The 13,777-nt window shown below is 41.3% G+C and overlaps 2 protein-coding genes across 3 annotated transcripts in view; one reads left to right on the top strand and one right to left on the bottom strand.

The window, feature by feature from the left end:
- Positions 1–10: 10 nt before the first annotated feature.
- Positions 11–10,286, top strand: LOC133645473 (G-protein coupled receptor 12-like). Of its 2 annotated transcripts, none has more exons than XM_062040311.1 (4): positions 11–165; positions 621–682; positions 2,390–2,510; positions 8,628–10,286. In XM_062040311.1, the coding sequence occupies exons 1-4, from the start codon at positions 133–135 to the stop codon at positions 9,669–9,671; spliced, it is 1,260 nt and encodes a 419-aa protein (XP_061896295.1). In that variant the 5' UTR covers positions 11–132; the 3' UTR covers positions 9,672–10,286. The 2 variants fall into 2 exon arrangements, with proteins under 2 accessions (XP_061896295.1, XP_061896296.1); XM_062040312.1 differs by having other exon boundaries at positions 145–165; positions 2,281–2,510; positions 8,628–10,285.
- Positions 10,145–13,777, bottom strand: part of LOC133645472 (actin-binding protein WASF3-like) — a 31,909-nt gene continuing 28,276 nt past the window's right edge. The window contains exon 8 of the mRNA XM_062040310.1: positions 10,145–12,346. Within this exon, the coding sequence (XP_061896294.1) occupies positions 12,189–12,346 (158 nt within the window). The 3' untranslated portion in view covers positions 10,145–12,188. The remainder of the gene's footprint in view (positions 12,347–13,777) is intronic.

Raw genomic sequence — 13,777 nt, 5'->3', positions numbered from 1 at the left:
GTGGACCAATCACATGCTTTTCCTTCCGACATGAGGAAGTTGAAGTTTGGCGGCGCCAAAAGTAAAAGGTGTGTGACATGGTAATATGTTTATGTTTGACTCTACAGGAGAGGGACAAGCGGTAGAAAATGGATGTTTTGCAGGCCTTCAGCAGGCAAGTGTCAAGTAAAGTTCTGTATTTGCTGCTTCAGGTGTATAATAATAATAATAATAAACATGTTTCATGTACACTAACATTTTTTGTTACAATAATGACATTTTTTGTGGTGCCCTTTATTTAGAAAAGTATGTAAATACATGTTAGCGGTACCAAAATATTGGTATGGGGAGCACCCGAGTTGCTCCAGTCCAACACAACATTTAGTGTTTATTAGTCAGTAATGAGGGGAGGATCCATAAAGTGTGAAGATGATGAAGTAGTTTGAGACACTTGTGATTTAGGGCTATATAAATAAACATTGATTGAAGTAGCTTCATTGAGTTTAGACTACTCTACTTTTTACACGTGACTAAAAGTCCTTGTTAAGATAAATGTTGTGATGGTTCATCAAATTAAACCTTTATTGCTAATCCTAACCCTTATTGTGGTTACAAGTCACCAGCAGCATCTTCGTCTTCAGGTGACAACTAGGAGTCTTCATCTCAACAGGAACAACATCCTAATGACAGCAGACATTGTACAGTAAGTGATGTTTGATTTTGTTTGTTGCCTCATGAAGTCTGCAGTGTGTAATAATCACTCATGTTGTTGATGTACCATGTCTGCTTAAAATGATCGACTTACATAAATATTATGAATGTTATTACATGACATATATACTTACATCATGTATATATGACATGTTATTATGAATGTTACTACATGACATATATACTTACATCATGTATATATGACATGTTATTATGAATGTTACTACATGACATATATACTTACATCATGTATATATGACATGTTATTATGAATGTTACTACATGACATATATACTTACATCATGTATATATGACATGTTATTACATGACATATATACTTACATCATGTATATATTACATGTTATTATGAATGTTACTACATGACATATATACCTACATCATGTATATATTACATGTTATTATGAATGTTACTACATGACATATATACCTACATCATGTATATATTACATGTTATTATGAATGTTACTACATGACATATATACTTACATCATGTATATATGACATGTTATTACATGACATATATACTTACATCATGTATATATGACATGTTATTATGAATGTTACTACATGACATATATACTTACATCATGTATATATGACATGTTATTACATGACATATATACTTACATCATGTATATATTACATGTTATTATGAATGTTACTACATGACATATATACCTACATCATGTATATATGACATGTTATTATGAATGTTACTACATGACATATATACTTACATCATGTATATATGACATGTTATTATGAATGTTACTACATGACATATATACTTACATCATGTATATATGACATGTTATTATGAATGTTACTACATGACATATATACTTACATCATGTATATATTACATGTTATTATGAATGTTACTACATGACATATATACTTACATCGTGTATATATTACATGTTATTATGAATGTTACTACATGACATATATACTTACATGTATATATGACATGTTATTATGAATGTTACTACATGACATATATACTTACATCGTGTATATATTACATGTTATTATGAATGTTACTACATGACATATATACTTACATCATGTATATATGACATGTTATTATGAATGTTACTACATGACATATATACTTACATCGTGTATATATTACATGTTATTATGAATGTTACTACATGACATATATACTTACATCATGTATATATGACATGTTGTTATGAATGTTACTACATGACATATATACTTACATCATGTATATATGACATGTTATTATGAATGTTACTACATGACATATATACTTACATCATGTATATATGACATGTTGTTATGAATGTTACTACATGACATATATACTTACATCATGTATATATTACATGTTATTATGAATGTTACTACATGACATATATACTTACATCATGTATATATTACATGTTATTATGAATGTTACTACATGACATATATACTTACATCATGTATATATTACATGTTATTATGAATGTTACTACATGACATATATACTACATGTATATATGTCACGTTATTATGAATGTTACTATTTTGTGTTACCTGTGTATCAACATAAAAAAGGGAGCGGCCCCCCTTCACATTCCTGACGGCCCCCCCTCATATATGCCTGCCTCCAACGGGCCCTGGCCCCACCCCTCTTTTTCCTGGCCCCACCCCTCTTCTTCGCCAGTCTGCACACCTTCATCATCATCATCATCGTGTCCAAGCGAGAGAAGAGCACCTCCCCCCTCCTCCCCCTCCTGCCAACATGGATGCTGCCTGCATGTAACTCAAGTCTGCGCACACGCAAGGTAAGCTAGCATCTGTCACGTGTACCGCCAACATAACATCCATCATCCAGCCTTCATCCATCCTTCCCTCCTGCATCCTTCACTCCTGCATCCTTTCATCCATCCGTCCTCCATCCTTCCATCCTTTTATCCTGCATCCTTTCATCCATCAACCCTCCATTCTTCCATCTTTCCATCCTCCATCCTTTCTCTCTAGCACCTTTTTGCTGACGTGGATGATTGTCTGTTTGAGATAATACTTAATATTTACATTCACGTTATGTAGTACTGTAAGCAGTAACATACTACATATTAATATTATATATTATGTATATATATATAGGTATTATGTGAAATAATATTCAGTGTTTTGTGAATTAATAATTGGTATTATGTGAAATATTATTCAGTATTATGTGAAATAATATTCAGTGTTATGTGAATTAATAATTGGTATTATGTGAAATATTATTCAGTATTATGTGAAATAATATTCGGTATTATGTGAAATATTATTCAGTATTATGTGAAATAATATTCAGTGTTATGTGAATTAATAATTGGTATTATGTGAAATATTATTCAGTATTATGTGAAATAATACTCAGTATTATGTGAAATATTATTCAGTATTATGTGAAATAATATTCAGTATTATGTGAAATAATATTCAGTGTTATGTGAATTAATAATTGGTATTATGTGAAATAATATTCAGTATTATGTGAAATAATATTAAGTATTATGTGAAATAGTATTCAGTGTTATGTGAATTAATAATTGGTATTATGTGAAATATTATTCAGTATTATGTGAAATAATATTCAGTATTATGTGAAATAATATTCAGTGTAATGTGAATTAATAATTGGTATTATGTGAAATAATATTCAGTATTATGTGAAATAATATTCAGTATTATGTGAAATAATATTCAGTGTTATGTGAATTAATAATTGGTATTATGTGAAATATTATTCAGTATTATGTGAAATAATATTCAGTATTATGTGAAATAATATTCAGTGTTATGTGAATTAATAATTGGTATTATGTGAAATATTATTCAGTATTATGTGAAATAATATTCAGTATTATGTGAAATATTATTCAGTATTATGTGAAATAATATTCAGTGTTATGTGAATTAATAATTGGTATTATGTGAAATATTATTCAGTATTATGTGAAATAATACTCAGTATTATGTGAAATATTATTCAGTATTATGTGAAATAATATTCAGTATTATGTGAAATAATATTCAGTGTTATGTGAATTAATAATTGGTATTATGTGAAATAATATTCAGTATTATGTGAAATAATATTAAGTATTATGTGAAATAGTATTCAGTGTTATGTGAATTAATAATTGGTATTATGTGAAATATTATTCAGTATTATGTGAAATAATATTCAGTATTATGTGAAATAATATTCAGTGTAATGTGAATTAATAATTGGTATTATGTGAAATAATATTCAGTATTATGTGAAATAATATTCAGTATTATGTGAAATAATATTCAGTGTTATGTGAATTAATAATTGGTATTATGTGAAATATTATTCAGTATTATGTGAAATAATATTCAGTATTATGTGAAATAATATTCAGTATTATGTGAAATATTATTCAGTATTATGTGAAATAATAATTGGTATTATGTGAAATATTATTCAGTATTATGTGAAATAATATTCAGTATTATGTGAAATAATATTCAGTATTATGTGAAATATTATTCAGTATTATGTAAAATAATATTCAGTATTATGTAAAATCCATCCATCCATTTTCTACCGCTTGTCCCTTATGGGGTGGTGGGGGGTGCTGGAGCCTATATCAGCTGCAAATATTATTCAGTATTATGTGAAATAATATTCAGTATATGGGCAGCATGGTGGCAGAGGGGTTAGTGCATGTGCCTCACAATACGAAGGTCCTGAGTAGTCCTGAGTTCAATCCCGGGCTCGGGATCTTTCTGTGTGGAGTTTGCATGTTCTCCCCGTGACTGTGTGGGTTCTACTCCGGCTTCCTCCCACCTCCACAGACATGCACCTGGGGATAGGCCCCTCCCACCTCCACAGACATGCACCTGGGGATAGGCCCCTCCCACCTCCAAAGACATGCACCTGGGGATAGGCCCCTCCCACCTCCAAAGACATGCACCTGGGGATAGGCCCCTCCCACCTCCAAAGACATGCACCTGGGGATAGGCCCCTCCCACCTCCAAAGACATGCACCTGGGGATAGGCCCCTCCCACCTCCAAAGGGGATAGGTTGATTGGCAACACTAAATGATCCCTAGTGTGTGAATGTTGTCTGTCTATCTGTGTTGGCCCTGTGATGAGGTGGCGACTTGTCCAGGGTGTACCCCGCCTTCCACCCGATTGTAGCTGCGATAGGCTCCAGCGACTTGAAAGGGACAAGCGGTAGAAGCGGCACTTAGCTTCAGTCTGTGGGGGGAAGGTGTTACACCCCACATCGTCCCCACTCCTGCATACTTTCATAGACCTGACTGGGACTTGAACCTAGTCCTCTTTGATCGGGAGCTAGCTGCTTTAACCACTCAGCTATCCTTGGTCCTCTTCACACTAGATTTGGGGCCCCAATGACATTTAATCCTCAACAAGTGTCAAGTTATATGACTCTGGGGTAAACACTTGCAAAACTAGCCAAAATGCTAAGAAGCTAATGTTAGCATATGTATTTGAACCCAGTACTACTGAGTACGAAGCAGCAGTCTGAACCATTGACCTATCCTGGGTGTTGTTGAGACGAGAGTCTGTCTCATTCACTAATGTCATGGTGACACCTGCCGTAGTAAACTGTGTTTGAGGTGAAACAAAATGTTGAACCTAAGTTACATATCAAACCAAATGGGACTTGAACCCAGGACCCCTGTATTGGGAGCCCACAGTGTCGACCATTGACCTATCCTCTGTCCCTTTGATTGATGGTTTTTGCTCATATACAAATGTAATCATTAAACTACGATAGAGGTGAAACAAAACACTAGCTCTTCCAAGGTATGGATTTGAACCCAGTACTACTGAGTGCAAGGCAGCAGTCTAAACCATTGACCTATATGGGGTGTTGTTGAGACAAGAGTCTGTCTCATTCACTAATGTCATGGTGACACCTGTCGTAGTAAACTAAGTTTAAGGTGAAACAAAACATAGAACCAACTAGGACTTGAACCCAGTACCCCTGTGTTAGGAGCCCACAGTGTGGACCAGTGACCTATCAAGACTTGATTTTTGCTGATATACAAATGTAATCAGTGAACTATGATGGAGGTGAAACAAAAAACTAGATCTTCCAAGTTATGGATTGAACACAGTAGTACTGAGTGAGAGGCAGCAGTCTGAACCATGGACCTATCCTGGGTGTTGTTGAGACATAAGGGGGAGGAGCTTGTCAATCACAGTCGGCAGTCCTTCTTAGAGAACTAGTAACTTATTATTATTCTTTATATAAGAATAATATCCACATAATACTAAATATTGTTTCACATAATACTGAATATTATTTCACATAATACAAAATATTATTTCACATAATACTAAATATTGTTTCACATAATACTGAATATTATTTCACATAATACTAAATATTATTTCACATAATACTGAACATTATTTCACATAATACTGAACATTATTTCACATAAGGGTTAGGGTTAGGGTCTGCCCGAATGCAACTGGGATAGGCTCCAGCAACCCCATAAGGGACAAACGGTAGAAAATGGATGGATGGAATATTTAATGTAATACTGAATAATATTTCACAAAATACTGAATATTATGTGTGTGAATGTGGAAATAGTGTCAAAGCGCTTTGAATACCTTGGCAGTAGAAAAGCGCTATACAAGAATAACCCATTTGACAAGTACAACCCATTTGACAAGTACAACCCATTTAACAAGAATAACCCGTTTAACAATAATAACCCATTTAACACGAATAACTCATTTAACAAGAATAACCTATTTTACAATAACCGATTTACAAAGAATAACCAATTTAACAAGAATAACCCATTCAACAAGTACAACCCATTTAACAAGAATAACCCGTTTAACAAGAATAACCCATTTAACACGAATAACTCATTTAACAAGAATAACCGATTTACAAAGAATAACCAATTTAACAAGAATAACCCATTTAACAAGAATAACCCATTCAACAAGTACAACCCATTTAACAAGAATAAACCATTTAACAATAATAACCCATTTAAAAAAAAAAAAACATTTAAAAAAATAACCCTTTCAAGAATAACCCATTTAACAAATATAACCCATTTAACAAGAATAACCCATTTAACAAGTATAACCCATTTAACAAGTACAACCCATTCAACAAGAATAACCCATTTAAGAAGAATAACCCATTCAACAAGAAGAACCCATTCAACAAGAAGAACCCATTTAACAAAAATAACCCATTTAACAAGAATGACCCATTTAAATAGTATAACCCATTTAACAAGAATGACGCATTTAAATAGTATAACCCATTTAACAAGAATAACCAATTTAACACTAGAAGTCCCAGCATTTTTCTGTCTACCTAGAAGACCCAGAGAGGGGTCATTTGGCCCGACGCTTTTCCCGAATACACTAATCACTCATTTTGTTATGGTAATGAGGCTGTTAGGGGCAGTTTGTCTAGGTAGACAGAAAAATTATACATGTGGGAAATGCCGAAAGGAGCAATGGCAGTGCCAGGATTGTGAGTGACTGCTCAAATGTATGTCAGTCACGTTTACATGGACATGGTTTTTCATTCTTTGTAAATATGCTTTTTTCTTTGTAAATTTTTTTTTTTAAACTATTTTTGGCACACAAAAATAACAATTGCTTCTGCAACAACCCTCCACACCAAAACTGGGAAAACAGTTGCTTTTTCATTCTTTGTAAATATGTTTTGTTTTGTATTTTTTTTAACAATAAATGTCAGAGTGTTGATCCCTTCATTCTGTTGATCCTTGCAAAAACACACACAACCTACCTCAGAACTAAAGCTTGAGCTGTAAGGTCCCCTCCCCCACACAGGCTCAAGTGGCCCCCTGCCGTGTGCCACTAACAGCCACATTTTCATAACAAAAGGAGTGTCCACAGGGGGGACTAGGGGTCAAATGACCCTCTTGTGTGTTTTCTAAGTAAAAATGTCAATTGACCCTTCTCTGGGACTTCGCGTGTTAACAAGTATAACCCATTTGTATGCTAATTGCAAAGATGCATACAGTGCCACTGTCCTGCCCCCCCTGGGACGGTCTGATCACAATCTGGTGCTTTTAACACCTCAATATGTTCCTGCTGTGAGGAGGCAGCCTGTCTCAACAAGAAAAAGAAGCTAGCCTTCAGATCCGGTGATCGGGACGAGTTGAGGAGGATTCAGTGGCAGCTTAAAGTTCAGCTGCAAGAAGGGAAAGATGCCTACAGAAGGAAACTCCAACAGAACAACACTCGTGATGTGTGGAACAAGTATAACCCATTTAACAAGAATAACCCATTCGACAAGAATAACCCATTCGACAAGAATAACCAATTCAACAAGTATAACCCATTTAACAATAACCCATTCGACAAGAATAACCCATTTGACAAGAATAACCAATTCAACTAGTACAACCCGTTTAACAAGAATAACCCATTCAACAAGAATAACTAATTCAACAAGTGTAACCCATTTAACAATAACCCATTTGACAAGAATAACCCATTCGACAAGTATAACCCATTTAACAAGAATAACCCATTTAACAAGAATAACCCGTTTAACAAGAATAACCCATTCGACAAGAATAACCCATTCGACAAGAATAACTAATTCAACAAGTGTAACCCATTTAACAATAACCCATTTGACAACAATAACCCATTCGACAAGAATAACCAATTTAACAAGAATAACTTGTTTACATTTAACATATGTAAAATCAATGAAAATGAACATGAAAAGATGAAATAGGAAGAAATCCATGAAAATATTGATTTAAAATAACGTGAATAAAATAAATAAAGGTGTATAAAAAGTCAAAGCAAAAAGAAATGAAAAGTGGTTTGAAACAGGAAATGGGAAAAAGGACTTGTTTGGAAACAATGTGCACTCTTTTTGCAGACGGGGGTTACGATGAGCCAAGAGCCGGCGAGCGCCCCCAGCTGGCTGATCCCTGACCCCACAGCCTGGGCCAGCGGAGGCGGGGGTCCGACGGACAACGCCAGCACGGCGGCGGGCACCTTCCCCCCGGAGGAGTCGCTGTCGCCCCGCCAGCCGCCTCCGCCCGTCAACCCGTGGGACGTGGTCCTGTGCACGTCCGGCACCCTGATCGCCTGCGAGAACGCGCTGGTGGTCCTGGTCATTTGGCAGAACCCGGCGCTGCGAGCCCCCATGTTCCTGCTGATCGGCAGCCTGGCTCTGGCCGACCTGCTGGCCGGCTTGGGTCTGGTGCTGCACTTCACCTGCGCCTACCTGCTGCGCTCCGACTCCGCCCAGCTGCTGACCGTAGGTCTGGTGGTGGCGTCCTTCTCCGCCTCCGTCTTCAGCCTGCTGGCCATCACCATCGACCGCTACCTGTCGCTCTACTACGCGCTCACCTACAACTCGGAGCGCACGGCGGCGTTCACCTACACCATGTTGCTGCTGCTGTGGACTCTGTCGCTGGGTCTGGGCCTGCTGCCCGTCACCGGCGTCAACTGCCTGGCACAGGAGGCGGCGTGCAGCGTGGTGCGCCCGCTGACCAAGAACAATGTGGCCGTGCTGTCCGTCTCCTTCCTGCTGCTCTTCGGCCTCATGCTGCAGCTCTACGTGCAGATCTGCAAGATCGTCATGCGCCACGCCCACCAGATCGCCCTGCAGCACCACTTCCTGGCTGCCACGCCGCACTACGTCACCACGCGCAAGGGCGTGTCCACGCTGGCCATCATCCTGGGGACCTTCGCCGCCTGCTGGATGCCCTTCACCGTCTACTCGCTCATCGCCGACTACACCTACCCGCCGCTCTACACCTACGCCACGCTGGTGCCCGCCACCTACAACTCCGTCATCAACCCGCTCATCTACGCCTTCCGCAACCAGGAGATCCAGAAGGCGCTGTGGTTGGTGTGCTGCGGCTGCATCCCCGCCGGCGTGGCCCGCCGGGCACGGACTCCGAGTGACGTCTGACCGCGTCGACCCGACCTTTTCCGGCCCGGGGGGGGCGGGTCCGCGCGGGAGTGTTGCTTGGCGATGGAGCGGACGGCCGCCATTTTTCTCGTCACCGAGGTTTTGCCTCTCTTGTCTTCCTCGCCGGATGCGGTGCATGCTGCCCCCGCCCTCCCTCGGTCTGGTGCCACGCCCCTCCGGTGCTCTGCGGGGGCTGCGTCACCAGCAAAGCTTCCGCCCTCGGCGCGGCTTGCAGCTAAAAATAGATCAGCAGGTCCTCCGCACACGGAGACCAGAAAAATGGTGGATTTTTACTGGAGTCTTACGTTTGCACGTCTTTGACACACACACACACACACACACACACACACACACACACACACACACACACACACACACACACACACACACACACACACACACACACACACACACACACACACACACACACACACACAGGTTGTAAGAGCATGTTGTGTAGTTCTGACTTAAAGTGACATGCACTTTATTTGGGGGATGATGACGACTATGAAGATGAAGATGCACAAGTCTACCAAACATTGTGTGTGTGTGTGTGTGTGTGTGTTGCTTAGTTCTTGACTTTCTAGTAAAAGCAAAAGTACACAACTGGACTCTGTCCTTCTTTCCTGCCGCCCACCTGTCCCTCCTGTTGCCATGGTAACCCCGCCCTCAGGCAGGGAGGTGTATTGTAAGTGAGGAGACTCTTCATCCTCCATCTTTTTATTCCTCTCTGGGTCAAAGGTCAGCCTATACACATGGCTCAAAGAGAAGTTCCAACACTGGCAACATGACAGGTGTCTTATGACAGGTGTGGTAATACAGGTGTCTTGTTATAGGTGTGGTATTAAAGGTGTGTTATTACATAAGGTGAAGCTTGCAGGAAGTGCTCACAATTACACTATATTTTCTAAACACACAGCAAGTATCACTTCTTGCCTCCGTCAGTCGGACCAACCGTCAGTCAGACCAATCGTTGCCCTCTGTCAGTCGGACCGACCATCAATCGGACCAATCATTGTCCTCCGTCAATACCAACAGTCAGTTGGACCAACAGTCAGTTGGACCAACAGTCAGTTGGACCAACAGTCAGTCAGACCAATGGTCAGTCAAACCAACCGTCAGTCGGACCAATCGTCCTTTGTCAGTCGGACCAACAGTCAGTCTACCAATCATTGTCCTCCGTCAGTCAGACCAATCGTCCTCCGTCAGTCGGACCAATCGTTGTCCTCCGTCAGTCTGACCAATCGTCCTCCGTCAGTCGGACCAACAGTCAGTCTGACCAATCATTGTCCTCTGTCAGTCAGACCAATCGTCCTACGTCAGTCAGACCAATCGTTGTCCTCCGTCAGTCGGACCAACGGTCAGTCGGACCAATTGTTGTCCTCCGTCAGTCTGACCAATCGTTGTCATCCGTCAGTCTGACCAATCGCTGTCCTCCGTCAGTCTGACCAATCGTTGTCCTCCGTCAGTCTGACCAACAGTCAGTCTGACCAATCATTGTCCTCCATCAGTCGGACCAATCGTTGTCCACCGTAAGTCGGACCAACAGTAAGTCGGACCAACCGTCAGTCGGACCAATCGTTGTCCTCCATCAGTCGGACCAACAGTCAGTCAAACCAATCGTTGTCCTCCGTCAGTCGAACCAACCGTCAGTCTGACCAATCGTTGTCCTCCGTCAGTCGGACCAACAGTCAGTCTGACCAATCGTTGTCCTCCGTCAGTCGGACCAACAGTCATGGACCAACCGTCAGTTGGACCAATCGTTGTCCTCCGTCAGTCGGACCAACCGTCAGTCAAACTAATCGTTGTCCTCCGTCAGTCGGACCAAGTCAGCCTGACCAATCGTTGTCCTCCGCCAGTCGGACCAACAGTCAGTCTGACCAATCGTTGTCCTCCGTCAGTTGGACCAACAGTCAGTTGGACCGATAGTTGTCCTCCGTCAGTCGGACCAACAGTCAGTCTGACCAATCGTTGTCCTCTGTCAGTTGGACCAACAGTCAGTCGGACCGACCGTCAGTTGGACCGATCGTTGTCCTCCGTCAGTCGGACCGACCGTCAGTCTGACCAATCGTTGTCCTCCATCAGTCGGACCAACAGTCAGTCGGACCAACAGTCAGTCTGACCAATCGTTGTCCTCCGTCAGTCAGACCGACAGTCAGTCTGACCAATCATTGTCCTCCGTCAGTCAGACCAACAGTCAGTCAGACCGACCGTCAGTCGGACCGATCGTTGTCCTCCATCAGTCGGACCGACCGTCAGACGGACCAATCGTTGTCCTCCGTCAGTCGGGCCAATGGTCTGTCGGACCAATCGTTGTCCTCGGTCAGTCGGACCAATCGTTGTCCTCCGTCAGTCAGACCGACAGTCAGTCGGACCGACCGTCAGTCGGACCGATCGTTGTCCTCCATCAGTCGGACCGACCGTTGGACGGACCAATCGTTGTCCTCCGTCAGTCGGGCCAATGTTCAGTCGGACCGGTCGTTGTCCTCCGTCAGTTGGACCAATCGTTGTCCTCCGTCAGTCGGACCAATCGTTGTCCTCCAGCTCCGACTCGTCCTCAGAATCGGAGTATTCCACAGCAATGCGGCGAGACAAGATGGTGGCCACGTCGTTCCCCACAGGTTCCCTCTTGGCTTGCTGCTCCTGCTGCTCCTGCACCTTCTTCAGCTGGATGCCTGCATCAGTACATCAACAAGTATAGCATCAGTACATCATCAAGTACATCATCAGTACATCATGAAGTACTTCATCAGTGTATCATAGGGGTGTAACGGTACAAAATAATTTTGGTTCGGTACGTACCTCGGTTAGAGGTCACGGTTCGGTTCATTTTCGGTACAGTAAGAAAACAACAAAATATAAATGTTTTGGTTATTTATTTAGCAAATGTGTAAACAATGGCTTTATCCTTTTAACTTTGTTCCCACTATAATAATTCTGCCCACGTTAATCAACATTAAACTGCCTCAAGTTGTTGCTCAGATGAAATAAAATGACAAAACTTTTCTTCTACATATAAAAAGTGCAACATGAAACAGTTTCAAGTCAACTCATCATGCTTCATTTATTACAGCATTTGGGAAGCCTGTAGTTGATTTATGATGTAAATGTTATATTTGTATCAACATGTGATAGCAGGGACCCTGCCATTCTAAACTAGGCCGCTCCATTACTAATGATTCATGTAAAAATAGTACAATAGCAATAGGAGGGACTATTCATCCCTGAACACCATGGAGTTCATGTAGGCTTAATGATGCACTTATATCAACTTATATCAACTATCAGAGACAGAAACTCTTCATTTAACATAATGTCCTTTTTTGCTGCTTCAACACAGCTCAATCAACACAGAAAAAGGTCAAGTCAAATAACAGACAGACAAGGGCTTTGCTGTCCGTAACACACACACACACACACCGCAAAATGAGCTAACGTTGCGCTAAAAGCTAATTAGCCTTCACCTCAAGCCAGGACTGCGAGCGAGCTGAGCTGCCTTTTATATTTCTAGAAGGTCAACGGGCTCATAGTGATGTTACTAGTAGTTGACTGGGAGGTGTTTATTATCATTTGTGGAGAGTCCGCTGCCTGATGCTTACCTCCATCCATCCATCTTCAACCGCTTATCCGGAATCGGGTCGCGGGGACAGCAGCTCCAGCAAAGACCCCCAGACTTCCCTCTCCAGAGCAACATTTGCGACTTCCTCCTGGGGAATCCCGAAGCGTTCCCAGGCCAGAGAGGAGATGTAATCCCCCCATCTGGTCCTTGGTCTGCCGCGGGGCCTCCTCCCAGTGGGACGTGCAACGAGGACCTCCCTAGGGAGACGCTCGTGAGGCATCCGCACGAGATGCCCGAACCACCTAAGCTGGCTCCTTTCCAAGCGAAGGAGCAGCGGCTCTACTCCGAGTCTCTCTCGGGTGACTGCACTTCTCACCCTATCTCTAAGGGAGATGCCAGCCACCCTTCTGAGGAAACTCATTTCGGCCGCTTGTATCCGCGATCTTATTCTTTCGGTCATTACCCACACTTCATGACCATAGGTGAGAGTAGGAATGTAGATAGCTCGGTAGACCGAGAGCTTTGCCTTCTGGCTCAGCTCCCGTTT

Source organism: Entelurus aequoreus, unplaced genomic scaffold (genome assembly GCF_033978785.1).
Source record: "Entelurus aequoreus isolate RoL-2023_Sb unplaced genomic scaffold, RoL_Eaeq_v1.1 HiC_scaffold_152, whole genome shotgun sequence".
In the NCBI taxonomy this organism is placed as follows: Eukaryota; Metazoa; Chordata; class Actinopteri; order Syngnathiformes; family Syngnathidae; genus Entelurus; species Entelurus aequoreus.
Note: the sequence above shows the minus strand (reverse complement) of the source record. Positions and strands in the feature narration are given on the sequence as shown.